Source organism: Sus scrofa, chromosome 7 (genome assembly GCF_000003025.6).
Source record: "Sus scrofa isolate TJ Tabasco breed Duroc chromosome 7, Sscrofa11.1, whole genome shotgun sequence".
Classification (NCBI taxonomy): domain Eukaryota; kingdom Metazoa; phylum Chordata; class Mammalia; order Artiodactyla; family Suidae; genus Sus; species Sus scrofa.
The window spans coordinates 120,679,563-120,705,693 of NC_010449.5; the positions used below are offsets into that span (position 1 = coordinate 120,679,563).

General features: G+C 58.8%; 2 protein-coding genes across 4 annotated transcripts in view; both read left to right on the forward strand.

Moving 5' to 3' along the window:
• Window positions 1-15,469, forward strand: part of LOC100512793 (cholesterol 24-hydroxylase) — a 36,251-nt gene extending 20,782 nt beyond the window's left edge. Inside the window, exons 6-15 of the mRNA XM_021099690.1 lie at window positions 2,417-2,555; window positions 3,228-3,338; window positions 3,710-3,860; window positions 4,049-4,111; window positions 6,183-6,255; window positions 9,517-9,601; window positions 10,211-10,321; window positions 13,047-13,135; window positions 14,467-14,533; window positions 14,717-15,469. Of these exons, the coding sequence (XP_020955349.1) occupies window positions 2,417-2,555; window positions 3,228-3,338; window positions 3,710-3,860; window positions 4,049-4,111; window positions 6,183-6,255; window positions 9,517-9,601; window positions 10,211-10,321; window positions 13,047-13,135; window positions 14,467-14,533; window positions 14,717-14,887 (1,060 nt within the window). The 3' untranslated portion in view covers window positions 14,888-15,469. The remainder of the gene's footprint in view (window positions 1-2,416; window positions 2,556-3,227; window positions 3,339-3,709; window positions 3,861-4,048; window positions 4,112-6,182; window positions 6,256-9,516; window positions 9,602-10,210; window positions 10,322-13,046; window positions 13,136-14,466; window positions 14,534-14,716) is intronic.
• EML1 (echinoderm microtubule associated protein like 1) overlaps window positions 23,720-26,131 on the forward strand; it is a 187,511-nt gene continuing 185,099 nt past the window's right edge. For 2 of the 3 annotated variants that reach the window (XM_021099696.1, XM_021099697.1), the window contains exon 1: window positions 23,720-23,882. In XM_021099696.1, coding sequence (XP_020955355.1) covers window positions 23,855-23,882 — 28 coding nt within the window. In that variant the 5' untranslated portion in view covers window positions 23,720-23,854. The remainder of the gene's footprint in view (window positions 23,883-26,131) is intronic. The other variant, XM_021099698.1, reaches the window with a different exon arrangement.

Sequence of the window (26,131 nt, forward strand, 5' to 3'; positions counted from 1 at the left end):
GCCTACCTTTGTTTAAGGGGCATTTCCTTGAGGAAGTGTCTTTTGGCTGTTCATCTGGGGAGTGGGCAGGCGTGAAGGGGTTTGGGGCGTAGGGATGGAGGGTGGGAGGGCAGGGAGCCCAGGCCGAGGGGACAGCATGTGCAAAGGCCCTGAGGTGGGAAGGAGCATTGAGATGGGAGGAGAGAAAAGGCTGTTGGAGTTCCCACTGTGGCACAGTGGGTTAAGAATCCAACTGCAGCAGCTGAGGTCTCAGTGGGTTAAAGGCTCTGCTGTTGCCACAGCTGCAGTGCAGGTTGCAGCTGTGGCTCAGATTTAGTCTCTGGCCTGGGAACTTCCATATGCCATGGTGCAGCCAAAAAAAAAAAGGGGGGGGGATTGAAACAGGAAGGTGATGCTGTGGGAGGAAAGTGAACAAGGGCAGCCAGGTGAGGATGGTCCCCTCCCTCCAGAGAGCGACAGGGACCAGAGTGATGCTTTCAGTAGAGGCCTGGCTGCAGAGAATAAGATAAGCATCAGCATGGGGCAGCCACTGTAATCATGAGGATGTCAGGCCTGTGCCAAAGCTGGGAACCGGAGCAGGGCTGGCAGATTGGCCACGAAGAACTGATATTCTTTTCCAATTAAAAAGGTACTCTTGGAGTTCCTGTTGTGGCTCAGCAGGTTAAGAACCTGACATAGTGTCCATGAAGATGAAGGTATGATCCCTGGCCTTGCTCAGTGGGTTAAGGATCTGGAGCTGCCACAAGCTGCAGCACAGGTCGCAGATGTGACTTGGATCCGGCGTTGCTGTGGCTGTGGTGCAGGCTGGCAGCTGCAGCTGTTTCGACCCCTAGCCTGGGAATTTCCATATGCTGTGGGTGTGGCCCTAAAAAGAGAAGAAAAAAAAAAAAAAAGAAAGAAAGAAAAAAGTTGCTGTTGAGTTTCCACTGTGGTGTAATGGGATTGGCAGTGTCTCTGCAACACCAAGATGCAGGTCCCATCCCCGGCCCCTCAGTGTAAAGGATCCATCATTGCCATAGCTGCAGAGTAGTTCACAACTGCTCCTATCTGAGCCCTGACCCAGGGAACTCCCTATGCCATGGGGTGGCCAAAAAAGAAAACTGAGAAGTTCTTCTATTTTTCTCTTACACAATTTTCTGTTTACTATTTTTTTTTTTTGTCTTTCTGCCTTTTCTTGGGCCACTCCCACGGCATATGGAAGTTCCCAGACTAGGGGTCTGAGATAAGATAAGAACATCAAGGCTGGGGCCATACAGTCACCTGCCCAAGTCACAGGGCTTTTCCGGATAAGAGAGTGGTTATGAACACAGGGTTTTTTTTGTTTTTTTTTTTTTTGTCTTTTTGCCTTTTCTGGGGCTGCTCCCGCAGCATATGGAGATTCCCAGGCCAGGGGTCTAATTGGAGCTGTAGCCACTGGCCTACGCCAGAGCCACAGCAACGCAGGATCCAAGCTGTGTCTGCAACCTACACCACAGCTCATGGCAATGCTGGATCCTTAACCCACTGGTCAAGGTCAGGGATTGAACCTGCAACCTCATGGTTCCTAGGCAGATTCGTTAACCACTGCGCCACAATGGGAACTCCTGTTTACTATCTTTTAAAACCTCTTTTTTGGAAATAATTTCAAATTTCTAGATAAGGTTCAAGAATAAGGGTAGGAGAAAAAAACCCTCTTATACCCTTTACCCAGATTGCTAACATTCAAAATCACTTTGATTTCAAAAGCAGGACTTTTCTGTAAAAATTCAGAAATACGTAAGGCACAAAGGGGCAGTCTGCCCCCTTCCGCTGCCTCAGGAATACTATTTTCGTGAGTTTGGAGCCCACCCCTCCATACCTCTTTCTAAGCTGTTTGACAGGCAGACAAACCAGGCAGGTAGCTGTCCCGGGTCAGGGCTGCTGCAGGTTTAGACCTCTGGGTCTCAAGACTCACATCCACGTAGGGCTGGGCACTGTGATTGCCAAAGGGCAGGGAGCAACGTGGGATCACGAAAGGCTGCGGGGGGGCCCCCCAGCAGGGCAAGTAAGGAGAGTGGGCAGCGAGAACGGAGAGGTTGGAGGGGGACTCTATGGACTCTAGGTGGCCCCAGAGGCCTTTTGTCCCTCCCTCCCCGCTGTCCGCTGTTGTTCCTGCATTGCCACATCTCCTCGAGGTCGGAGTTGAAGGGCCCAGTGGCAGACGAAAGATCCGTGGAGCATTAAAATCAGGGTAACGGGACGGCAGCCATCCTGAGAGGAGGGGCGGGGTGAAAGTCAAGTTTGATTCCTGTGTCCCCGACTCGTGAACCTTGAGGGGCGTCCAGAAAGGCTGGGAGGGGCCCGCAGCTCCACGCTGCACCCTCCGGAGAGGGGCGGTGAGGGATGTCCCAGGTCTGGGCTCGTCCCTGGGGCCACTGATGCGTGTGCTGTTTCCCAGCTCCTTGGTCAGCCTGATGGGGATCTTCAATGAGAAAGCGGAGCAGCTGGTGGAGATTCTGGAAGCCCAGGCGGATGGGCAGACCCCCGTGTCCATGCAGGACATGCTCACCTGCACCACCATGGACATTCTGGCCAAGGTGATGGGGGGTGGCAGCGGGGGGGGGGGGCCACAAGGGCAGAGGGCTCTTCCCCCCCACCCCCGCTCTCCTTGCTTCGCTCCCCTCCCTCCTCCTGCGCCACCTATCAGCCTCGGGGCTCATCTGTTTTAGCTCCTTGAACGTACAGCGAAACCCAGCATGACTGGAGCTATCAAGTCAGTCTCTAGAAGTGGCCAGCGGGAGATGCGGGGACGGGCCCGTGGCTGGTCAGGGGCAGGACCAGGTCTGATCTCAGGTCTGCTTGACTCCCGGCCCAAGCCTTCCTCCCCTCTGCACGCCTGCCCCCAGTGGGTATGGCCTGGCTTTGCACACTGGCCAGAGCCCCCAAGCCCCAGGGAAGGGTGGAGCGAGTGAAGCATTGTCTTCATCCCACAGTCGCTGGGAAGCTGGGTGCCTGCATTTCAGGCGCAGGCATCTTGGCAAGGAAGGAAGTTAAGGTTTGTCGAGTGGCTACTATGTGCCACTTAGTCCTCGCACCGCCCACAGGGTCGGGGTTATCTTGGTTTGTTGTAAGGAGCTGATGACGCGCTGCACATAAACCCTCAGCCCAGGGCCTGGTCTCCACTGAACAGTGCCAGGCTCTGCCCGGGGTCTTCAATCCTCCCAGCCCCCGCCATGACCTTGCCCTTCTCCACCACCCCCGCCCCCCAGGCAGCTTTTGGAATCGAGACCAGCATGCTCCTGGGGGCCCAGAAGCCTCTGTCCCGGAAAGTGAAACTGATCCTGGAGGGTATCAGCTCATCTCGAAACACTCTGGCGAAGGTACGCCCACCCTCCCGGGCAGCCCCATCACATGCGTTGTCCTCATTTGCTGGAGCAGGTCCTCTGGTGATTTTTTTTGGTCTTTTTGGGGCTGCAACCAGGCATATGGGAGTTCCCAGGCTAGGGGTCGAATCAGCCACGCCAGATCCGAGCCGTGTTTGCAACCTACCCTACAGCTCACAGCCACGCCGCATCCTTAACCCACTAAGCGAGGCCAGGGATTGAACCCACATCCTCATGGTTCTTAGTTGAGTTTGTTACTGTGAGCCACGGCGGGAACTCCACCGCCGTGGATTTCTGGGGTCATTTTGGAGCTGGGGGGAGGGGAGAGCGTGCGTTCAGGCCCAGACTGAGCTGGGGCTCTGGGTCAGTTTATGCCAGGCAAGTGGAAGCAGCTTCGCGAGATCCGGGAGAGCGTCCGCTTCCTGCGCCAGGTCGGCAAGGACTGGGTCCAGCGGCGCCGGGAGGCCCTGCAGAGGGGGGAGGACGTCCCCGCCGACATCCTCACTCAGATTCTCAAAGGTGCTCCCTCGAGGGCCCTGGAGGGGGTGTCCGGGGGGGCCGGGGGGATCCCCCCCCATCGGGGTGGCCCAGCCCAGTGGCCTCCAGCTATCTCTGGCTGGCTTACCGGGAGCTGTGGGGAAAGCGGCAGGGATTCTGGGGGCGGCAGGTGGCTGCAGCCCAGGCCCTGAGACCTTCCTGTCTTTCAGCTGAAGAAGGGGCCCAGGACGACGAGATCCTGCTGGACAACTTCGTCACCTTCTTCATCGCGGGTGTGTGGCACCAGCGGCCACAGAGGGCTCGGAACTTGGCAGAAATGATGGGGCCTGTGGGTCGCTTCGCCCTGACTCAGAGATTTTGGGGGGCAGTCTGAGCCGAGTCCTGCTGTGGCACGAGGGGGCTGGGGTGAGGGAAGCAGACGCCCTCTCTCTTTGCTGGGGGGGGGGCAGGAGGCACCCTCGGTGGCCCCCATCCTGGCCGTGGAACTGACCAGTGTGAGGATTCACGAAGCTGAGTTTTGGGGGCCCAGGAGAGCTTGGCCACGTGAATTCAAGGCTCTGCCTCACTCGGAATTGGTGCGGAGGCCTTCGTTAGACCGGCACCGAGAGCAGCGCTAAGCAGCTTCTTTCACTTGCTCATCACATACGTCTTGAGTGTTGTCCTTCCCCTGGAAAACTCCTCCTCGCCCTTCAGCGATCCTGCGGCTGTCTCTTCCTCAGGGAAGCCCTCAGGGATTGCCTGGACTCATCAGGCCCCCGTTAGAAGCTGTCCGTGGTGCCCAGAGCTCCTGTCTGCCCACACGCCCCACAGCGTTAGGTCGTATAGTTATTTGTGTGATTTGATGAGGTCCGTCTCCCCAGTGTGCTCGCTAAGCCAGGGCTTGTGTTGTTTCGCTTGCCGGTGTGTTCCCAGGGCCCAGTGGGGGGACTCACAAAGATCGGATGGGATGAACCAAGACGAGGTACAGGGAGGACAGAGATGCGCGTGGTGGGGGACCCTTCGTGGTCTGATGGCGGTGGTGGACCGTCAGATGGAGTTGGGTGGGAACCTTGCTGGGCGGTGGATTTCCAGAGGAGGAAGCTTGCATCCCCTGCAAGAGGGTCGTGGAGGGGGAAGGGATCTGCCGTGTGGGTGGGGTGGACGAGGGCCCTGCAGGTGGGGAGATGCACCCCCAGGAGCCCGGGGGAACCTGGGGCAGTGGGGCTGGAGCGGGACTTCGGGATACCCTTCCCCACCCGTGACAAAACGCTTGCTGGGTGGAGGCTGGCTGGTCTTCATCCCGTGAGCTGGGAGCCGGGCCCTGGATGTGGTTCCTCTGTCACTGGGGCCTCAGTTTTCTCATCTGTACAATGGGGCCTGGAGGTGCTCCCCACGCCTCCGTCCGGCCTTCCAGTGGGGTGTTAGTAACTCCCCTGCTGACCTCACAGCCCTCCCCTGAGTTCTGTGCCGACCCTGCAGGGGGCTGGGGAAGCGGACAGCTGTGTCTCCCTCCTGCTGTCCTGGGAGGAAACAGTCACAGCTGGCAGTGCAGAGCCAGGCCTAGGCTGGGACTCTGGCCCCTTCTGACCCCCCTCCCCAGCCCCTACCCAGTGGGGTCCCCTGGCTGTGACCCGCCCACCTTCCAGCCCTGGGGGCAGCCGGGCCTCCTGCCCACTCCCACCTACTTGCTGAGAGGTGTAGGCCCTCCTCTCACAATCAAGCAGCCCCTGGGCCCCAGGCTGGCTGTGGTTGCCGCCTGGTCCACGATCAGCCCCCTGCCCCTTTGGAGGAAATCTGGGCAGCTTGGTTTGCTCCCAGGCGTCTTGCATCATTGCGCTGGTGATGGCTAATGCGCTCAACTTGACCAGATCTAACCAGCATCCAGAACCCGGCCCTCTCCTGGGGAAGTCCATCCCTGTGACAGCAGGGGCACCCTCTCCAGACCTCGGGCTGGTACCTGCATCTGGGGGAGATCCCCGGCCTTGGGCTGGAAAGCCTTTCATTCCTCCTGCTGGGTGACCTAAGGGAGACACATTGCTCTTAGCCTCAGCTTGTTCTTCTGCAGACGGGGATGCTATCTCTCCAGGCCAGGCACAGCACAAGGAGGGGTGGAGGAAGGGGCTTTTAGCCTCTGAGACCCTGATGGGAGCAAAGGCCCTTGATGCGACGACACTGAGCGGCAGAGGGGTGCAGAGATGGACAGGTGTCTCCTTCGTACCTGTGCATCCAGCTTAGCTATGGCTCAGGGGCAGAAGTGAGGGCCCGAACTGCCACCAGGGGCTTGGGGTCCCAGAGGCCGGACGGGCTGGGCCAGCAGCAGCCCCGCAGGCCATGTGGAGCTGCCGCTCTCCCCCTTTCCCACAGGTCACGAGACCTCTGCCAATCACCTGGCCTTCACGGTGATGGAGCTGTCACGCCAGCCGGAGATCTTGGCGAGGTACCGAGGGGGAGATGGGGGTGCTTCCTTGAGGTGGTGAAGGGGTTTATGGGCTGTCTTGTTTCTAGAGGGCCCCCTGCTCCCACCTCCCATGGCTGAGCCCTCTCCAGTGGGGCCGGCTTCCCATCACCCCAGGGCCTTTGCACATGCTGTTCCCTCTTCTAGGAGCTCCTCTCCCTGCTTTTTCCCTAAAGAATTCCCCCTCCTCCTCCTCCACCTCTCTCTCCTCTTTCTTCCCTCCCTCCTCCCCTTCCTCCCCCTCCCTCTTCTTCCCTTCCCCCTTCTTCCCCTCCTCCTCCTTCCCCTTCCTCCTCCTTCTCCTCCTCCCTCCCCGCTCCTTCCCTTCCCCTCCTCCTCCCTCTCCTCCTTCCCCTCTTCCCCCTCCTCCCCCTTCCTCCCCTCCCCCTCGGAATCCTTCTCAGACCCTAAAGCAGCCCCCTGATCCCCCTCCTGGCTCCTCCCAGCTCACCAATGCGTTTCCTCCTGGGACTCTTTGCTTTAAGCCTATTTCAGTCACAAAACCAGAAGCTCCAAGAGGGCAGAGTGGTGGCCCTCTCCTCCCAGAGCCTGACCAGGGGCTGGCCCTGCGGAGGGGACAGAATTCCAGGCAAAGCGCTGAGGGGGCGCCTGTCTTCAGCTGGCAAGGCGGCCGGCCCCCCACCTCCCCGGCTCCGGGGAGGGTCTTGGAGCCCAGCCTCTGGTCTCTGTTCAGACAAACAGGCTCCCTCAAGGGCTGGGTGCAGACAGGCTGAGCCGAGGCCGAGAGCACCAGGCTGGGGCTGGGACTCTGGGGACACGGGCAGGGGCTGTCAGCACCAGCTTGGAAGGACAGGCACGGGCGGCTGCTCGGGAGTATGCAGTGCAGCGGCCCCTTGAACAACAAGAGTTTGAGCTGTGCGGGGTCCCTTCTACCTGGATGTTTTCACTGAATCCCCGCCTCGGCTCTACCCGCTCCGCAGTTGGATGTGCAACCACGGACCCAGCGGGCCAACTGTAAAGTTACACTTTCATGTTTTATTTCTTTTTAGGGTGTACCTGCGGTATAGGGAAGTTCCCAGGCTAGGGGTTAAGTCAGAGCTGCAGCCTTCGCCACAGCCACAGCAACGCCAGATCCAAACCGCATCTGAGACTTGCCGCAGTTTGTGGCAATGCAGGATCTTTAACCCACTGAGTGAGTCCAGGGATCCAACCGGCATCCTCATGGACGCCAGTCAGGTTCTTTACCTACTGAGCCATAACAGGAACTCCTATACTTGGATTTTTGACTTTGAGGAGGGTCCGTGCTCCCAACTCCTGTGTGGCTCAAGGGCCAGCTGTAGTTTATTGGGTTTTAAAAATATGTAGTAGTATTTATTAAAAATTTGGAAAAAAGCAGACAAGTTAAAATAATAGTAATAAAAATAAATCCACCTGTGGTGCCCCCATCCAGCCAGAGGCTGTTCATGATTAATAACTGAATTTCACCATGTGTCTTATCACAACATTGCCCCGCAGTCTTGCAACTTCCACTCTTCTGTTTAAAATATTGCAGCTAGGAGTTCCCTGGTGGCTCATTGGGTTAAGGACCTGGGGTTGCCACTGCTGTGGTGCGGGTTTGATCCCTGGACCAGAATTTCCACCTGCTGTGGGGGGCCAAAAACCGAAAAATAAAGTAAAATCTCATGTCTCTCTGTGTGTGTATATGTGTGTGTATCATATATATGTCATATACCTGCATATGACATATGTCACGTGTATAATAAAACTTACCATTTCAACTACTTTTGAGTGTGCTGTCAGTGCCATGAAGCACATCCACATTGTCGTGCGGCCATCACCACCACCCACCCCCAGAACATCTCCGCATCCCAACCGGAAACTGTCCCCATCAGACACAAACTCCCCCTCCCTGCCTCTCTTTCTCATCCCCGCCTTCTACTTCCTGTTTCTATAAAGCTGCCTCCCTAGGCACCTCATCGAAGTGAAGTCATATAGTAGCTGTCTATTTTTTTTATTTGTTCCCCTCAGCATCATGTCCTCCCGTCCGTGTGGCAGCAGGCCCTTCCCTTTCAAGTCTGGGTGGTTTTATTCCATTGCGTGGATAAATCACATTTATTTATCCACACATCGGTCCATGGACACTTGGGTGGCCTCCATCTTTTGTGAGTGGGGCTGCTATGGGCATGGGTGTGCAAATGTCTGAGATACCCTACAGGCCTTTTGGGCGTACACCCAGAAGTGGGATGGCTGTGTCACATGGTAAGTCTCTGTTGTGTTTTTGGAGGTGCCTCCACACTATTTTCCAGGGAGGCTGCGCCTTTGACCTCCCCACACCTTCACCAACACTTGCTAGTTTCTGCCTGTTGACATGAGCTCCCCTTATGTGTGGGAAGTGGTCCAAGTCTTTTACAGCCACCCATTTTTTTTTCTTTGCTTTTTAGGGCTGCACCTGAGGCCTATGGAAGTTCCCAGGCTAGGGGTTGAATCGGAGCTGCATCCGCCTGCCTACACCACAGCTCATGGCCACGTTGGATCCTTAACCCACTGAGTGAGGCCAGGGATTGAACCTGCGTCCTCATGGATGCTAGTCAGGTTCATGACCCGCTGAGCCACAACAGGAAATCCTGCTACTGCCTATTATATTATTCTGGCTGCACCTCCTAAGGCTCATGCAAGCAGCTTTCCTGCACAGCTTATTTTGCTGTTTTCAACTGCTGGGCACCAGACTGAACTAGGCATCTTTGTGCAAAGATCTTGCTCTGTGGTGGTTTATTTCCTACAGGTGATTCCAAGGAGCTCACACCAGGAGTGAAGGTTTTAGGGCCTGGAAACTAGTCCCCAGGTGCTTGGGTATCTGGTTTGGATGTGGCAGTTCTTTCAACACTGCAGTGAGCAGTGGGGGAGCCCCAGTCCTCTCTCGCTTCTGTTTTTTTGGTTTTTTTTTTCCTTGCTTTTTAGGGCTGTACCCATGGCATAGAGAAGTTCCCAGGTTAGGGGTCGAATCAGAGCCGCAGCTGCCAGCCTACACCACAGCCACAGCAATGCCAGATCCGAGCCGCATCTGTGACCTACGCCACAGCCACAGCCACAACCACGCGGGATCCTTAACCCACTGAGCGAGGCCAGGGATCAAACCTGAATCCTCATGGACACTAGTTGGATTCGTTTCCGCTGAGCCACAACAGGAGCTCCCTCTCGTCACGCTTCCTGCCACCCGCTCTTCTTAAAACTAACATGGGGACCGTCTCCTTGGAGATGAACTTGTCTTTGTCTGACCGACAGGCTGCAGGCCGAAGTGGACGAGGTCATCGGCTCCAAGAGGCACCTTGACTGCGAGGACCTGGGGAGACTGCAGTACCTGTCCCAGGTGTGGGGGTGGGAGAGAAGCTTCCGGGCAGAGGTGGGCTGGCTCCCTGAGCCATAGTACAGGGGTTCTCGCTGCCCATGGGGAATCCCCCCTGGGAAATTAAAAACTGCTCTGTCCAGGCTGCCCCGGATCAGCGACCTGGCGTCACTGGGGGACAGGACGCAGCAGCACCTTTGCTAACGCTTCCCAGGTGATTCCGGTGCAACGCCAGCCCCTTGGTGAAGGGGCTCCCCAGTCAGGCCTGGGTTCCACAAGCCTTGGGCTTCCCACCTGGGGCCCCAGGCCCAAGCAGGGCCCCCTCCAACCCTGACGCAGCACAGAAGAGGGTCTTCCCTGAGCTGCCCAGGGGCCCCTGGATGGTAGGAGCCCCGGTGTAGAAGGAGGCCCAGCTCCCGGCCTGGTCTCTGGCGCCCCCGGCTTTGCACAACCCCCTTCTCCTCTGGGCCTCAGTTTCTCTCTCTGTCACGTGAGGGATTGGGGACCAAGTCCTGGCTGTGGGTGCACACTAGATACCGGGAGCGGGAGCCAGGTTGGGTCCAGGACATGCTTCTGGCACATTCCACGGGGTCCCCTAACATCTCTCATTATCTCCCCATGTGGTGTCTGCAGGTCCTCAAAGAGTCGCTGAGGCTGTACCCGCCAGCGTGGGGCACCTTCCGTCTGCTGGAGGAGGAGACTTTGATCGACGGGGTCCGCGTCCCTGGCAACACCCCGCTCCTGGTGCGTGGGGGCCCTGCCTGCCCGCCCCTGGGTGGCCAGTTCGGGGCTGTCCTCTGAGGTCAGGGGCCCTATGAGGTCTGCAGCCCTGTTGTCCTCCTTGGCCACGCTGTGCAGTCTCAGCGGAGTCCCACCATAAGCCTGGGGTGGTCTTCCTTCCCCTACCCCCCAGTGTCCAGGGTAAGATTACAGCGGGTGACTCTAGAAGGGAGGTGCCTCATTTACAGCTGAAGAGGCTGAGGCTCAGAGAGGTTAGGTCACTTTCCTGAGGTCACACAGCAGCCAAGGGGCAGATATGGGATGGGCCCAGGTTCAGGTCCTTCTCTCTTAACATTTCCTCCTCCCACTGAGGTTGACGTGCAGGAGAGAAAGCTTTTGTTTCTCTGGCTGTCTCCCCATCACTCATTCATTCATTCATTCATTCAGGCTCCATACTCACACAATGACCTCCCCTAAGTCCACCCCCACCCCCTAAACTAGGTGACACCTAGGTGTGCATCACTCTCCTCCTTCTCCCCAGAAACAGTCACTCTCCCGAATTTGGTGCTTGCCATTCCCTTGCACGTGCGTGTGTGTGTGTGCACGTGTCCTAGAGCTAATATGTTCTAGAACTCACTTTGCAACCCAGTACAATGTCTATCAAGATTGAGAAGGAATCTGCAGAGTTCCCATCATGGTGAGGCAGAAACAAATCCAACTAGTATCCATGAAGATGTGGGTTCGATCCCTGGCCTCGCTTAGTGGCTAAGGATCCGGCGTTGCCGTGAGCTGTGGTGTAGGTCGCAGACACGGCTTGGATCCCGCTTTGCTGTGGCTGTGGTGTAGGCCAGAAGCTGTAGCTGCGATTCGACCCCGAGCCTGGGAACTTCCACATGTTGCAGGCGTGGCCCTAAAAATAAAATAAAATTGATGTTGTGTATAGTGAGGTAGGGGTCTGTTTGCCGAGGCTCCCCTTACAAAGCATGACAGAAATTTTTTTTTTTTTTTTTTTTTTTTTTTTTTTTTTTTTTTTTTTTGCTTTTTGGGGTCGTACCTGCGGCATATGGAAGTGCACGGGCTAGGGGTCAAATCGAAGCTACAGTTTCTGGCCTACACCACAGCCACAGCAACAAGAGGTCCCCGACCCACTGAGCGAGGCCAGGGATCAAACCCGCATCTTCCTGGATACTAGTCGGGTTTGTTTCCACTGTGCTACAACGGGAACTCTAAGCATCACAGATTTGTTTTCCCATGGCCCTAAAGGCCAGACGTCCAAGGTCAAGGCGTCCAAGGTCAAGGCGTCAGCGGGTTGGGCTCTTCTGAGGCCCCTCTCCTTGGCTTACACTGAATGTCTGCATCCTTATCGCCTCTTCTCATAAGAACACGAATCATATTGGCTTAGGGGCACCAGTGAGCTCATTTTAACGTCATTGTCTGTTCCAAGCTCCTATTTCCAAATGCAGTCACATTCTGAAGTCAGGACGTCAACATATGAATTTTAAGGGGGACACAATTCAGCCCCAAACAGAACCCAATTTTTATTTTATGAAGGAGGGCGACATGCCGTGGTCCCACCTGGGGAGAGGCTTTCCCTTGCCCGGGGCTCCACCAGCCCCTCGCCAGCACGTATCAAAGCATCATCCACCTGCAGTTCTTAACTCTGTTTACCTGCTTTAAAAACACACATCAGCCTCATCAATACCACCTGCCCTCACCACCGGCTCTTCAGAATATACTCTCCCACCCGGCAGGGCGAGGTGCTGGGTTGACTCTTAGCCCATGTGTGCACCCGTGGACGTTGGGTGGGCCAACCCAGGCTCCAGGTCAGCCCTGCTCAGGTCATCTCAGGCAAGACCCCCAACCTCCAGGCCTCAGTGCCATCCTTGTACGATGAGGGTCATAGCCTGAGTCCCAGCCTGTCGGGAACCATCAACAGGATAGCGCACAGCACATGGTCTGGCAAGAATCCCAGGCACATAGTAGGTGCCCTTTGCTGACCTCAGACCCCGTCCCATCTTAGGCTCCTGCTCAGCTCCAGGCACTCCCACCAGCCCTGGCTGCCCCGAACCCTCGCACAGAGAACTAGGGGAAGCGCAGGCTTGGGGGGACCCTTTGCGTGGAGGCCAGCCCCCAAGGCCAAGCTAGGGGACAGGTATCACTCCTGGGGCAGGGCTTGAGAATCAACCCCCACTGCCCATGGGGAGGCACCTGTTGTGCAGGCGAAAGGCTAGTGGGGGGGGTCTGTGGCTTCCCGACCCCCACCCCACTGAAGCAGCCTTGTGTTGCAAACACACTTTGCATATAATAACAGCTCTCAGGGGCCTAGAGACCGTTGGACTTGAGCACACCCGAGTTTGCATCCAATTTGGCTGCTTACTTGCCAGGTGACTTCAGGCAGGTCATGAACCTCTGAGCCTCAGTTTCCTCGTTTGTACAATAGGGGTACTTGTGCGCTCCCTGTCGTCCCCTCGCCCCGCCGCCAGGGTTAGGCCAAGCGTGGGGTGGTGTCGCAAACCCAGCTGGTCACAGCACGGGGAGGGCGGGGGCTGTTCCCTTTCTTCCTCCAAGAGACTTTCTAGGGGCCCGTGGAAATGCACACTGGCCCAGAGGGGTGGGTGGGTGGGGAGATGGGCAGGGGCGGGGAATGCGGGAGGGGGAGGGGCTACCCCACTGGGGGACTGCGCGGGTGGGGGAGCTGCGAAGGGGCCCATCCTCGGAACCAGAGACAAGCGGATTCTCTGCCCCGCAGTTCAGCACCTACGTCATGGGGCGGATGGACACGTACTTTGAGGACCCGCTGACTTTCAACCCGGATCGCTTCAGTCCCAAAGCACCCAAGTAAGCCTCTGTTTAAGCCGTCACAGGCGCAGGCCTGGCGGGGGGGAGGGGTGGGCCTGGGAGTAGGGCGGGCCCCGTGGTCTCCGGTCTAAGCTGCCTGTGCCCACGGAGCCCACATAGCCTCCCGGATCACTGCGAGGGGGTCGTGATCCCCACTCTGCTCAAATTTACAGGGGGCAACTCACAGCTCAGAGGGGTGAGGTAACTTGCCTCAAGGACCCACAGCCAGGAAGGGGCAGAACGGGGCTTTGAGGCACACTCAGACTGTTTTTTTTGGGGGGGTGTTGTTTTTGTTTTTCTGTCTTTTTAGGGCCACACCCAGGACGTTCCCAGGCTATGGGCTGAATCGGAGCTGTAGCCGCTGGCCTACACCACAGCCACAGCAACACCAGATCCAAGCTGCATCTGCAACCTACACCACAGCTCATGACAACACCAGATCCTTTACCTTATGATCGAGGCCAGGTATCAAACCTGCATCCTCATGGATACTAGTCAGATTCGTTTCCGCTGAGCCATGATGGGAACTCCAAGCTCAGACTAGTTTTAAAGCCTGTGTTCATGAAGTTCCTGTCGTGGCGCAGTGGTTAACGAATCCGAATAGGAACCATGAGGTTGTAGGTTCAATCCCTGGCCTCGCTCAGTGGGTGAAGGATCCGGCGTTGCCGTGAGCTGTGGTGTAGGTTGCAGACGCAGCTCGGATCCCGCGTTGCTGTGGCTCTGGCGTCGTCGGGTGGCTACGGCTCTGATTAGACCCCTAGCCTGGGAATCTCCATATGCTGCGGGAATGGCCCAAGAAATGGCAAAAATACAAAAACAACAACAAAACCCTGTGTTCATAACCACTCCCTTATCCTGAAAAGCCCTGTGACTTGGGCAGGTGACTGTATGGCCCCAGCCTTGATGTTCTTATCTGAGAAATGGGAACCCCGATCGCTCCCTCTAGAGGTGGCTGTGGGAATGACTGCTCTCAAGTACCCAAGCCTCTTGGTGGGGAGGAGAGCCAGGCTCAGGGACAGACGCCCCTCTCCCCAAGTCCAGAGCTGGACATGCGACCAGCTGAATAAGTGGAGTTAGTGGCCTAGGACCTTGGGGGAGTCTCTTTGCCTCTCTGAGCCTCAGTTCTTTCATCTGTGAAATGGGAATAATAGCAGCTCAAAGGAGATGAAATGAGAAAATGCTGGCTCAGAAATGAGCAGAGTCAGCTATCAATAACCTCAGTGTGTATGGAAACCAGCCCTGGCCCACCGCTGGTCCTCATGGGGGCAGCTTTGTCACGACTGTCGAGGGTGCGTGGCCCCGGCCTTCTGACGCCTCTCTCCCACCCGCAGGCCCAAGTTTACCTACTTCCCCTTCTCCCTGGGGCCCCGCTCCTGCATCGGGCAGCAGTTTGCTCAGGTAGGAGGCAGCGCTGGGGTTTCTTCCCAGAAGGGATGGGGGTGGCATCTTGTCCAGGATGCATTTCAGAGCCCTGCCCCCGGGGGCCGGGGGGGGGGCGTTGCTGGAGACCCAGGAGGCTGTGGCATCTGTGCCCATTCCCTCACTCACACCACTGACTCTCCCCCCCACCGCCGGGCACAGATGGAGGTGAAGGTGGTCATGGCCAAGCTGCTGCAGAGGCTCGAGTTCCGGCTGGTGCCCGGGCAGAGTTTCGGGCTGCAGGAGCAGGTCACGCTCAAGCCGCTGGACCCCGTGCTGTGTACCCTGCAGCCCCGGGGCTGGCAGCCCGCCCCCCCGCCCCCACCCTGCTGAGGGGCTGAGGGCAGGACCAGACTCCTCAGCCAGGGCTGCGCCCACCCTGCTCCCTGCCCTCTTCCCCTGGAGCACCCTCCACGCCAGCTCCTAGGGGGCCCTCTGCCCACCACCGCCTGCTCCACACCCCTCGGACCTCCTCGTCCCCTCTGCTAACTCTGCCGCCCTTCCTGGAGCAGCCCCTGCCTAACTCCCAGCTGCCATCTAGATGTGCCATTGTCTCCCCCAACCTCTTTGCGTAGGCCACTCCCTCTGCCAGACACCCTAACTCTTGCTCACTCCCTAAAGCCCTCTTCAGGTGTCGCCTCCTCCAGGAAGCCCTCCCTGCCACCCCCGGCCGGGCCAGGGGCCCCTCCTCTGTGCTCCCTTGGTCACCTGTGCTACCTCTAACACCACACTGACCACACTGTATCGTGAGTGTCCTTTGACGTGACCTACTGCCCTGCCAGGCTATGAGTGCCTCGAGGGTGGGGTCTGCGTGTGATTCATCTCTGAGCCCCCCGTGCCCACCCAGGGCCCGGCACAGAGTCGATGCTCAATAAATAAATAAGTGTTGACTGCGTGAATGTACAGGCAGACCAAGCCTGCGCGCTCTGACCTCAGTTTGCTCATCTGTAAAATGGGGGGGGCATGTTGAGACCATCCTCCGTAAGGGCTGATGTAACTCTGGAAGCTGTCCCTGAGATGCCCAGACAATGCCCCATCTGGAGGTGGCCCAGATTCCCAGGAGGGCCCCGTTTTAGTAGACGTCTATTCCTTTGTCACATGCAGCACCAACTGGGTGTGCTGTGAGCTTGGGACGACAAGCCGTTTTATCCGTTTTTTAAAAAAATGTTTTATAGCCGCACCTGTGGTACATGGAAGTTCCCATGCTCGGGGTCGAATCAGAGCTGTAGCTGCCAGCCTACACCACAGCCACAGCAACGTGGGATCCGAACCATGTCTGCAACCTACCCCACAGCTCCTGGAAACACAGGATGCTTAACCCACTGAGTGAGGACAGAGATAAACCCGCATCCTCATGGATACTAGCTGGGTTCTTAACCCACTGAGCCACAATGGGAACTCCCAGAAACTTCTTTTTAACCCTCCAGGAGACCCCAAGGTGCACAGCGCTGGTACCAATCCCTGGGCCCAAGTAATATGGGAGAGATTAAGACCAAGGCCCTGCAGCCTCCTGGGGTCCAGTCCTAAACCCATCTGTCACTGCTTATGGGGCTTGGCCCCCAGTGTCCCCATCTGTAAGGGAGGACAAATAATAGGACTTACAGCCTGAAGTTTGTGATAGAATTAAGAATGTTCTACTAGGACTTTCAGCCTCAGTGCAGCACACCTACCAGCTCTGTCACTGGCAGTGGCATCAATAAAGATGTCACCTCCGGGGAAGGGAGGGCTTTCCTGGAGGCCCGGGCGTGCAGTTCCGAGAAGAGCCACACGGTGGCGTCCCGAACGGCGGTTTGCGCGTCCGCCTCCAGAAGGGTGGGCGGTGCCTCCCCTCCCATCCGAGGGCCCATAGGTCCGGAGAGGGAGGGACCCAAAGGGATGCGAGCCCAGCCTCCAGGAGGAGGGGTCAGGGCGAGAGGGTGCCGACCCCGGCCTCAGCTCTGGCGCCAGGCGTCTGGGGCATCCACGGACCACTGGGGTGGGGGTGGGGGTGGGGAGGCGATCACCGCCGTCCCTATTTCACCGATGGGACCACCGAGGCGCGGTGAGTGTCAGCGAGAGCGTCGGGCACCGCCAGGCAAGCAGGGGTGCGCGATCCCTCTGAGGTTCCCCCTACCCTCTCCGGGCGCTGGGCCCGGGTCTGGCGGTGAGACGCCCGCAGTTCCTGCCGTGGGACGAGCCGGGCGGCCCGCACTCACCAGGAAGGAGCGGCTTTAGCAAGAAAAGCCCCGCGGTGCAGAAACGCACAAAGATGAATCCGGAGTCGGGCTGTTTCCCGCTGCCTCACTAGGTGGCTCTGGTCGCTGTGCTGCCATTCCCTTCCGCGTGACTTTGGGCCGTGATGGCCCTTTCCCAAACGGTGCCCGCATCGGTAAATCTGGACCAGGTGAGGTGGGAAGGCCCTCGGGTCTACACCCTCCCACGGTTCCAGCCCGCACACTCCCCGGAGCCCCGCCCCGATTCCTCTGGGCCGGTCTGCTGCAACACTTCAAGTGCATTTCACGCTCCCCGCCCTTGCCCAGGGGCCTGCGGGCTGGTGATGGGGACCCCAGGGATGCCTCCTTCCCAGGCCCGGTTGGGGAGCGGCCTCAGGAGCCTTGTCTGCTGGCCCAGGGGTGAGCAGCTTGGCCCAGCTGTGGTCAGGTGGCACGTTTCCTTCCACCGAGCTCTGGGCGCTGGGTGGGGAGGCTGGCTCTGGAGATGCCTGTGGCCCTGCTGGGCCTCAGCAGCAGCCAACCTGGGTGGGCAGAGGACCACAACTAACTGCCCAGCTGGGAAGGTTCTGGAAGGGGCTCGGTCTTTTCTGGTTGTCTTGGTAAGCGGGCAGGGTATCCTGTACCCTGGCCCACAGTCAGGTCAGTCCAGCCAGGTGGACCCCACGGATACAGCTTGAGAAGGGTTTCCAGGGTGATTACCGGAGAGAGGACCGCCACCTGGTGGTGACCTCAGGGCAGAGGTGGGAGGGCACTGGTCCTGGATTCCACCCCCACCCCCACCCTCCTGGCGTGGAAGCTGCTTCTCCTCTGAGGTGAGAATCCTGAGTCCAAGGGCAGTTTCCCCAGGAGGATGGGACCCAGGGGAGGGGTCTCCACCCCTAAAGGCACATATCTGTCCAGACCTCACCCCGGGCTCCAGAAGCCTCGGCCTCTCTGCCCAGACACCCAAGAGTAACGGGCAGCGGGGCGGGGGGGCGGGGACCCTCTGGGGCATTTCTGGCAGGCAGCAGGCCACCTCCTGCAGGCGGTCATCTCTGAGTCAGGGCTGGGGTAGGAACAGAGGGAGTCCAGGCCCTCCCCCAGTCTGGGCTTTAAAGACACTCACTTCTCCCAGAACACGTCCCCTGCTTCCTTCTCGCTGCTGGACGTCTCCTGGTGTGGCCCGCCTCAGGCACCCTCTGCAGTGGGCTGGACTGGCCAGCCAGGCAGGGTGGTCACCCCAGGGGAGCCCTAAGGGGCACTCCAGAGGGTGGGGGGTCAGAGGGGAACCCATGCCTCTCTCTCTGGGCTGGCCTGCGGGCAGCTCCCACCCTGCTGGCACCCCCCCACACACACCCACACACACACCTGCCAGGCCCAGCCTCTAGGCCTGTCCTGGGGGAAGCTCCACCGGCTTCCTCCCGGATGCTGACGCCAGGCAGGGGGTGAGGGGCCCGGGGCTTTTCCTTTGGGAGCCTGGCCTCTCAGGTGGGGTGTGCCAGGGTCAAGGCCAGGGTCAGTGCCAGGTGTGCAGGGTCAAAAGGCTCCGTCTCCCCTCCCCACTCCCTGTCTTCAGGCCCAGCTCTGCTGGTTGAGTTTTTAGCGTTCCAGGGGGGCCACGCAGCTGTGGCAGAGATCCTGCACCCCCAGCCCAGGACCCTGGCCAAGGAGGAGCCATGATGGGGGTCTCAGCTCCCCGCCGAGCACCTGCTGTCTGGCAGGCCCGGGACCCAGCTGTACTGTAGCCCTAGGTCCCTTTCTATAGACTAGGCCCCAAGAGGTTGGGCCTCACCCCTGCCGGGATCCCAAGAGCCTGAGGAGGGAGCCGGAGTCTCCCCACTAGCTGCCTGGCCCCCTGGGCCCCATCCCCACCCCTCATACACACCAAATGGCAGTGGCTCTTTGGCCCCCATCCAGAGGTGAAGGGCTTGCCCCAAGGAACCCAGGAGCCGCTTCCACCCTCACACCCCAGGGGCACCCAGTGTGGCTGGACCGGCCTCTTGGGCTTCTCTCCTGTCCAGGAGCCTGGAAGCCAGGAGGCTCTCCCAAGGCCATCCAGCAGCCATCAACTTAAGGTGCCTGGGTGGACAGGGGCCTGGGTGTGAAAGCAGCTCCCAGAGCTGCACTGGAGAGTGTGTGTGTGTATGTGTGTGTGAGTGTATCACATGTATGTGTCCCCTTGTGTCTCTCCATATATCTCTGTGGTTCTGTGATCTGCCCGTCTCTTGAGCGTAAGGCTGCGTGGGTGGGTCTCAGTGCCCACGTCTGCGTGTCTCAGGCTGCATGTATCTGGCAGTGCATCTGTGCCTTTGCTGTGCCTCACACGCCCCATCCTAACCCCACCAGGTTAGGTGACCTGTCTAAGGCCACACACCCAGGAGGTGTGCGTCCATCCAACCTGAATGTCCACTGTCCCTTTTCAAGTCCTGGCCACCAAGGCCCCAGGTGAGGCTCCTCATTCGAAACTTTCCTGCCGCCATTTATGGGGGGCCCAAGGCCCAGAAAGATGGGGGCTCTAGCAGGGAGGAAGTGCAGGGACCCCTGAGACCCAGCTGAGTCAGGGGAGGGGGGCAGGTGCCAGCAGGAAGCAGGGCCTCTGCCCTGACCCTCCCCTTCTCCTGGGACACTTCCCTCTGGCATCAGCACTGGCTGAGCTGTGGGAACTCAGATCTCGCCTTTCTCGGGATGGGTAGGGGAGCAGGGGGGGTACAGCAGGTGGGCCACGGCTTCCCCTGAGGCTGCACCACATCGGGGAGGGCCTGGGGGGGCCCAGGCTCAGGGCTGCCCCACTGACATCCAGCAAGTGTGTGCCCATATACTGCGTTCCCCTCCAAGCACCCAACTCCAGCCGACTGCCGAGGCCACTGCTCATCATGGGCACCTGCTGGGCGGTTGAAATGGCATCAGAGGATTTCCTGCTGGAGCTCAGTGGTAACAACCCAACTATCCATGAGGTATCCATGAGGACACAGGTTTGATCCCTGGCCTCACTCAGTGGGTTAAGGATCCAGCATTGCCGTGAGCTGTGGTGTGGGTCGCAGACATGGCTTGGATCTGGCATTGCTGTGGCTGTGGTGTAGGCCGGCAGCTGCAGCCCCGATTGGACCCCTAGCCTGGGAACTTCCATATGTTGCAGGTCCATCTCTTGAAAAAAAAAGAAAAAAAAAAAAAAAAGAAAAAAATGGCATCAGACCCTCGCTGTGAGCCAAAACCTCACCAGGCTTTGTGTCCACGACAGGGACACCAACGTCTGGCTGGAGAGTCAGAACTATAGAACGAGCTTGTAGGAACACAGGTATGCACGTACACAACGCACACGCACAGACGTGCACACGCACGTGCACGTGCCCGCCCCCACACAGGTGTGCACATGCCCACACAGGCACTGCACACATACACGTGCACACGTTTACATGCCCCACACACAGGTGCACACCCGCACACACTGCCATGCATGCTCAGGGATGCGCACGCAGTGGGCGCATGGCTGCTGTCGTGACCTCAGGAGCAGAGGAATCGTGTTGCTTTTTTTCCCAACACATGTTCCCACAGTAAAGAAAACAGGAAGAGTCTGGGGCGAAGGACAGGAAGAGGAAGCCGCCTGCACACAGGAGCCGGCTCCAGCCGGGTGGACACTGGGCGGCCGGTTTGGGTGGGACTCAGGGGCAGACAGACAGACAGACAGACAGACAGATGGCTGCAGGGTAGGGAGGTGGAAGGCCCACCACCCATGACATCTTGACTCTAGTGCTGACCGAAGCCCCCGCAGGCGTCACCCCTGTGTTTCCAGGTGAGAAACAGCTGGGGTTGGGCCGGTCCCAGTCACCAAGGAGGCTGCGGGGCTGGCGCTGGACCAGGCCCATCCGACGGCACTCTCGCCCAGCCCGGGACCTGCGGGGCCAAGGTGAGGCCTCTGCAGGACTCTTCCTGCAGCCCTGCTGTTTGTCCAGCCCTGGGCACACCTGTGGCACCTGACCTAGACTCTGGCAGGCTCAGAGGCGTGGATCCAGCCAGGAGCCTGGAGCACACCCTCCAGGAGACGACACTCGAGATGGATGGGGTTGCCCCGCGGGACCATGCGAGCCTGATGGCCGGGGCTGTGGGCGTCGCCCTGCCCCAAGCCTGGCTTGGCCTAGGTGCACCGGGGGCTCACAAATGCCCCACTGATGTGGAAATGGAGACACAGAGAGGGGCCAGGACCTGCCCAAGGCCACACAGCGCAGCAGGTCTGAACACACCCATGCCTTCCAGCTTCAATGATAGTGACCCCTCCTGGTCCCGCCCCCCTCCTGGGCTATAGCTGCCCCTACTGCCTTGTCCCCATTAGTCCTCCAGACCCAGCAGGTGAGACCCCTCCCCACTCTGCAGGTGGGGAGGCCCAGGGGAGCTGCTTGTCTCCTTGCTGACAGGCAGCCCTTCTTCCCTGCTGCCCTCCCAAGGCACAGGGCAGCGAGTTTCCACTCCCTCCCAGAATCCACGTCCTGGAATCATGTCCTGTGATGCGGAGGGAGGAGGGGGATTTCTGGGGTGGGGGTGGGGGATGGTTCCAGGGACGATTCCAGTCTTGCTTTGTCTTTTTTTTTTCTTACTTAAAATAAAAATCTCAGTTGAGGAGTTCCTGTCGTGGATAATGAATCCGACTAGGAACCATGAGATTATGGGTTCGATCCCTGCCCTTGCTCAGTGGGTTAACGATCTGGTGTTGCCGTGAGCTGTGGTGTAGGTTGCAGATGCGGCTCGGATCCCGCGTTGCTGTGGCTCTGGCGTAGGCCGGTGGCTACAGCTCCAATTTGACCCCTAGCCTGGAACCTCCATATGCCACGGGAGTGGCCCAAGAAATGGCAAAAAGACAAAAAAAAAAAAAAAAAAAAAAATCTCAGTTGGAGTTGCCATTGTGGTGCAGTGGTTAACGAATCCGACTAGGAACCATGAGGTTCCAGGTTCGATCCCTGGCCTTGCTCAGTGGGTTAAGGATCCGGTGTTGCTGTGACCTGTGGTGTAGGTCACAGATGCAGCTCAGGTCCCACATTGCCATGGCTGTGGTGTAGGCTGGCAGCAACAGCTCTGATGAGACCCCCAGCCTGGGAACCTCCATATGCCTCAGGTGCAGCTCTAGAAAAGGACAAAAAAAAAAAAAAAAAAAACTTAGTTAAGAGGGGCCCAGGATGAACAACAGTCCTGTTTGGACTGGGACAGAGGGTCCCCAAGACACACGAGGACTTTCAGGGCCCAAACAGGGAAAGGCCCAGGAAAACGGTGAACAGGTGGTCACTCTAGAGGGACCCCAAACCATTTAATCTAATTGCCATCTGCTGCTTGAACTCTCCACTGTGTCCTCTGTCCGTGGCTGGCCAGCCCTGCTTACATACCTCCAGGGACAGTAAGCTCATTACCATTCAGAACAGCAAGAGCCAATCAAGGGGTAGACACGGCCAGGACCAGACACTGCCCACAGTAAGGTCAGAGTTTGCAAAGTGGCATGCAGGGGTCTGACCTCCTTCGGGGGCATCAGACATGCTTCCCCGAGGAGGAGATCCGGGAGGAGGTCAGGGAATTCCTGACCAAGGGAAGAACACGGGCAGAGGCCAAGAGGCTGGAGCCATCTCCCAGGGATTGAATTCCTTCGCTGTTCTCTCTGAACAGCTGGTGGACTCTATAGCCCTTCCCCAACCCCGTCTCTGGAAGGGGCCCCTCTTGCCTTCCGCCCCAGGTCTCCGAGGTGGGAAACGCCCCACTGCCATGGAAGAGCGGCTGGATGCATTGCAGGGCCATTCCCCTTCTTGTTTTATTGAGGCTCATGGGTGCTTCAGCATGAGCATCTGCCTCCTCCCTCAGGAAGCCTCTCCTGGCTTCCCCAGCCTGGGATGCCTCCTCTTCCACAGGCACCAGCTGTCTTCTTTCCTTGGGGTCACTCCACGTCCAGCCCCTGCCAGGGACCCTGGTCACTGTCCAGTCGAGCTTTCCCACCTCTTAACTTGGCACCTGCTGGCCTCTTCCTGGAGTGACTCCACTTCCCCAGAAAAGACATTCTTATCTGTCAAAGATGTAACTCAAACACCAGCTCCTCCAGGAAGCCCTCCAGTATCTCTCTAAGGTTGATACCAGCCTTCTCTTCTCTGCACACAGAGCCAGGTAGACCTGGAGGAGCCCCTGGCTCCCAGCCCTGGGACCTCAGCTCGGAGCCTCTACTTCAAATTGTCCAGGTCTCTGGTCCAGGCCTTTGTGGGGACCCAGGAAAGGGACCAAGTTAGCTCTTAGGCAAGCAGGCAGGGAGTGCTTACTAAGGGCTTACAGAGGTGTGTTCTCTCGATCCATGTTTCCTGAGCACCCACTCTGTGTCAGAGTCACATGGCCCCCCCATGGCTCCATCTCCATCCCCGCCCCTCAACCCAAAGCCACCACGGTACAGGCAGAGTGCTTGGAACCCAAGAGGCACTCCTAAATATGGACTCTCATCTGCCCATCAATCAAAGGCAAGGGGCGCAGCTTCCGGTCGCCTTGGAGACAGATAGCCTGGCTCCGGATCCCAGCTCCCGTCATGCGTCTAACTGGTCAAGTGGCCTTGGGTGGGTCACTTAACCCCCTCTGTGACATGGAGATGATAGGGGTGGCTGCCCTGGAGAGCTGAGCATGATGACAAGTGTGGCAGCTCTGGGCACAGCTCTGGCACCCAGCACATGCCCCTTGGGTGACATCCCTGTCACTCTCCTCTGACGCCCATAACTGCCCCTCACTGGGTAGAAGAGCTTGCAGGCATTCGGGGCCCTCCGCTGGGGCGGGGGTCTCGCATACTGACCAGGGCTGCAGCCGTTTCTCAGGCTGCATTCTCAGGCTGCCGGGAGAGGCCGGGGCAGGGGAGGGCAGTGCCCAGATTTATCCACCAATCCCGCCGGCTCCCAGCCCTGGAGCGCCTTCTTATCTGCCCGGCCCAGCGTCGGGGAAGGGGCGGGGGGGGGGTGTTGGCTGGGGCTGCCGGGGCGGGACGCCGCCTGGGGACTGGACGCAGAGCAGGGCCAGCCGCTGCAAGCCCCACCAGGTGGGTGACAGCCGCTGAGGGCTCTGAGCGTCCCTGCAGGCTGTGGCCAGCTGCCCGCCCATCTCCTGCACCATGTCGGACGGCGAGGGCCCCTCGGCCGGTGAGTGGCAGCGCTATATTTACCCACCGTAGCTCTGGTTGCAGAGCCAAGGCCTCTGGTCATCGAGGGCACAGGGCCCCCACAGGCTGCAGGCAGCTGTGGGGCTGGTGCCCCTTCCTACGGGCCTGATGTTTGGGGGAGGGGGCTGGGCTCCTGGAGAGTGGGGCGCGTGACTTTCAAAGCTCACTTGCATCTCCCCCCCCTCCCCCCCGCCCAGCTTCCCCATGGGGCTAGATCCGGAAGCTGAGCTGGTCACAAACCCCTCCTGGCTGTCAGCGGGGCGTCCAGAGCTGACCCGAAGTGCAGCAGGGGCCTGGGCTGCAGCTGGACCCCGGGGGGTGGGGGGTGGGGCGGCTCAGGGTGCCAGCCCCCGGAACTGCTTGGAGAAGAGTGTGCATGAACATTTACCTGGCAGTTGGGGAGCGGGAGCTCCCATCGGGCCCCCCAGAGGCCTAAGATTCCCCCCAGGGAAGTTCTGAGTTTCGGGTCTGAGAGCACAAGGCAGGCTGTCCATGGGCCCCCAAATGCTCTAGGTTGGAAATGGCCCAGGACGCAGGCAGGAGGGGGAGTGCTCAGAGGTTGGGCTCTGCCGGCACACCCTCTACCGGCACACCCTCTGCCCTGCCTGGGCAAGGGGCTGCGACAGGGACTGGTTGCCCGTGTCCCTGGCTGGTGGTCTCCAGCTCAGTCCAGTTGAAAACAAGCTCCGATGTGGAATCACCCCGAAACTGCCTGGGGGGCGGGGCTGGAAACAGCCTGATCCAGGGGCTCCACGGGGGACTCTGGAGTCAAGAACCCAGGTTCAAATCCCAATTCTTTCACTTCCAAGTTGGGTGACCTTGGAAGCAAGTGGCTTAACGGCGCTGAGCCTCGGCGTCCCCAGGTGAAAAGGAGATATTGATAACAGCACCTAATGCGCAGGTGGCCAAGATGGACTGTGATGACGCCTGACAGTGTCTGCAGGTGTGGGGTGAGGGCGCAGTGGTATTTCCATGGACACCACAAGGGAGGGGCCCCGGGCAGGAGCACAGAAGCACTGGGGGCCTGTGCATCCCGGTACAGCCCCCTCCGACCGGGCCTCGTCGCCAAAGCTGCCGCATGTCTGTGGCCCGCGGACGCCTTCTCTGTTACACAGCGCCGTGGAGAATCTTGGGCATGCCTGGCTGTCCTGGCGCCTCGGGGTGGGTTCTGGGCGACAGCGGTGTGGCCCCACCCTGCGTGGTGTCTGATGGACAGTTCCAGCGCCTGGGCCTGGCCGAGTCAGATATGGAACAGTGTGTGTGTGAGTGTGTGCGTTGGGGAGGGGGCCACTGACAAACTGGCCTGACCTCACCCTCTTCTGCTGGGTGCCAGTGGCGCTGGCTGCCAGAATTGTCCACTGTGGCTGCGAAGGAGCCAGCTTGGGGGGGCGGCGCAGACAGGCCCTTTCTGGCTGGCTCTGCCCACACCTGACACGGACCCGGAATAGCTCTCTCCCTCCACCGGGGACATGGCCCTGCTTTTAGCAGCTTGTAAAACCACCCGTGTGGGGAAGGGTATTTCAGGAAGGCCAGGGCAATATTTAGCCTGTCGGGGTGATGGAATGGGCACAGTGTGTGCGTGGCGGGGGGGCTTGGAGCCTGGGTGCAGACGGAGCCTTCCCTGTCGGGTTTAGGAGAAGGTCAGCTGGGTTGGAGGCTGGCGGGCAGTCGCCTGGTCCTGCCCACTCTGGCTGGGTGGGCACCTCCAGGGGAGCTTGGCCTTGGCTTCCCGCCTACCAAATACCAGGTGACGCTCTTTGGTCGCTGATGGGCTGGGCTTGCGCTCACACCTGGTTGGCAGCGGTAAAGACAGCACCTGGTCCAGGGGCGTGCGTTGTGTTTATGGGAGGGGGTCTCCTAACAGTGTGTGGCCTGAAATGCATGTCTTTCTTGGCCTCCTACTGGGTGGCAGGGATTGGGCCCAGGAGGCTGCTGGGAAAGAGTTACCTGCTCTCAGGAACCAATCTCTGGGCCCCGTGTCGACAGCGGAGAAAGTTCTCAGTTCTCTACCCACGACCTGTGTGACCTCGGGCAGATAATTTAAGGATGCTGTGCCTCAGTTTCCTCATCCATTAAATAGGGACAATGATAGGACATTCGCTCTTCAAGCCCCAGTGGGGATAAAGTGACGGAAAGCATGTAATACCCTGAAAATAAGGCTCTGTCTATTGTTAGCAGTTATAGCTGCTGTGTTTATTATTCAACCAGTAAATGAGCTGCAAAAACCAA